General features: G+C 71.8%; 1 protein-coding gene across 1 annotated transcript; it reads right to left on the bottom strand.

Moving 5' to 3' along the window:
• Nucleotides 1–302: 302 nt before the first annotated feature.
• On the bottom strand, nt 303–1,517 carry LOC147649674 (ring finger protein-like). The gene has a single exon (XM_086858829.1). It carries the CDS (start codon nt 1,349–1,351, stop codon nt 404–406), a length of 948 nt encoding a protein of 315 aa, XP_086714955.1. The 5' UTR covers nt 1,352–1,517; the 3' UTR covers nt 303–403.
• Between the last annotated feature and the right edge of the window lie 546 nt (nt 1,518–2,063).

Below are 2,063 nucleotides of genomic sequence, written 5' to 3'. Positions count from 1 at the left end.
AGCACAGCCCCATGGCACAGCCCCATGGCACAGCCCCATGGCACAGCACAGCCCCATGGCACAGCCCCATGGCACAGCACAGCCCCATGGCACAGCCCCATGGCACAGCCCCATGGCACAGCCCCATGGCACAGCCGGGCTCTGCCCTCTCTGGTCCCCAGCCCCCAGGCCAGGGATGTGCAGGAAGGCTCCAGCTCCATCTGTCCCTTGGCTGCGGCACTGATGTGGCACCTGGCGGTGCCCAGCTCCAGGGTCACCTCCCTCTGCTCCTGCTCGTGCTGTGCCTCCCCCGCCGGGGCTCGCTGGCAGAGCAGGGTCCCGGGCAGCAGGGTCACAGGCTCGGCCCCAGCTGGCACCGCAGCACGGGCAGGGCCGCGCTCGGCCCCGGGGCACGCAGACACCGCTATTTGTCCAGGATGAGGAACAGCATCACCATGAGGAGGATGGGGAGGAAGATGAGGAGCAGGCTGAGCATCTCTGCCGCCAGCAGCAGGGCCAGCAGCACGAGGTAGCAGCAGCGGCAGCGGCGCTCCAGGCGGGCCAGGGCGCGGATGAGGCAGGCCGGGTACCGCACGCACGGCAGGCACCCGAACATGCGGCTGCTGTGGAAGCGAACCTGGAAGCGATGCTCCAGGGCACCGGCCAGCCCCGGGCGCCGGGCGGGCAGGGCAGGGCGCCGGGAGGCGGCCAGGGCGCCGGGGGAGCCGGGCTGGGAGTGCAGCAGGAGCAGCTCCTCCTGCAGCTTGCAGATCTCCCACTCCAGCATGGGCGTCTTCTGGCGGCAGATGGGGCAGCGCACGCGGCCGAGCTCGGCCTCGCTGGCCGTGTCCATGATGGCCCGCAGGCAGCAGCGGCACAGCCCGTGGCTGCAGTTCAGCACGGCCGCCTTGTGCCGCCGCTCGTCGTAGGGCTCGGTGCAGATGGGACACTCGTCCTGGCTGCCCGCCGGCTCCGGGCCCGGCTCTGCCTCTGCCCCATCGCTCCGAGCCTCCCCCGCCCCGCGGAACGCGCTCGGGACGGGCCCGGGCGCTCTCTCGGTGGGCGATGCGCTCTCCCCGCGGGGCGGGCCGGGCCCGGGGCTGGCGGCAGCCGCAGGATCGTGCCCCAAGGGCAGGGAGGCACCGCGGCCAGGCGGCTCCTCATGCCCGGGCAGGAGCGGCTCCCTGGCATCCTCGGCCGCGGGCAGGTCCCAGCATCGCCCGGCAGCATCTCCACGGCTTCGGGCCGGCTCCCCGGGGCCCCCCGGCCCCACGGCCTCGCTCTCGTCCCTCTGCCCGGCACGGCCTTCCCCAGCGGGCACCTGCTCCAGCCCCGGGCCGGCTTCAGCCTCCTCGCCCGCCGCCGGCTCCATCAGGGCGGCCACAGAAGCCGCCCCGCTCGCCCCCGGGCTGGCTGCGGGACGCGGGTGCTGCTCCAGGGCAGGAGGCTCCTTCAGCAAGGCTGCCTGAAGGGGTCGAAGGCAGCACAGAGTCCCAAGATCCCCCCGGTGCGGTTTGGGGAGCCCTCCCGGAGCAGCGGCTCAGGAGCCTCTGCCGCCGGGTGCAGCCGCATCCTCACCGAGAGGCCGCCCCAAGAGGGGCAGCACCGTGAGCATCCAACAGCCCCTTCCTCCTCCTCCTCCTCCTCCTCTTCCTCCTCCCCAGCACCAGCGCAGTACTGACCCGCCACGCTCCGGAGCAGAGGGCAGCGGCTGCTGCCACCGTGCAGGAACAGCCTCCTGCGCCGAGCCCGGCTCTGCCCGGTCCGGTTTGGCAGCTTCGGGAAGAGCCTCAAAGGCACCGAGCCCGGGGCCAGCGGCCATGGCCGCTCCAATCAGCTCCCGCCGGAGCTGGGGAGGAGCTGGGCCCGCAGCCGCCTCTTCTCCTTGCCCAGCACAAGTGGAGTCATCCCTGTGGCCACTGCTGCTCACTGCTCACACTGCTCACACTGCTCACACTGCTCACACTGCTCACACTGCTCACACTGCTGCTCACACTGCTGCTCACACTGCTCACACTGCTGCTCACACTGCTGCTCACACTGCTGCTCACACTGCTGCTCACACTGCTGCTCACACTGCTGCT

Source organism: Cyanistes caeruleus, chromosome 20, assembly GCF_971803275.1.
Source record: "Cyanistes caeruleus chromosome 20, bCyaCae1.hap1.1, whole genome shotgun sequence".
In the NCBI taxonomy this organism is placed as follows: domain Eukaryota; kingdom Metazoa; phylum Chordata; class Aves; order Passeriformes; family Paridae; genus Cyanistes; species Cyanistes caeruleus.
Note: the sequence above shows the minus strand (reverse complement) of the source record. Positions and strands in the feature narration are given on the sequence as shown.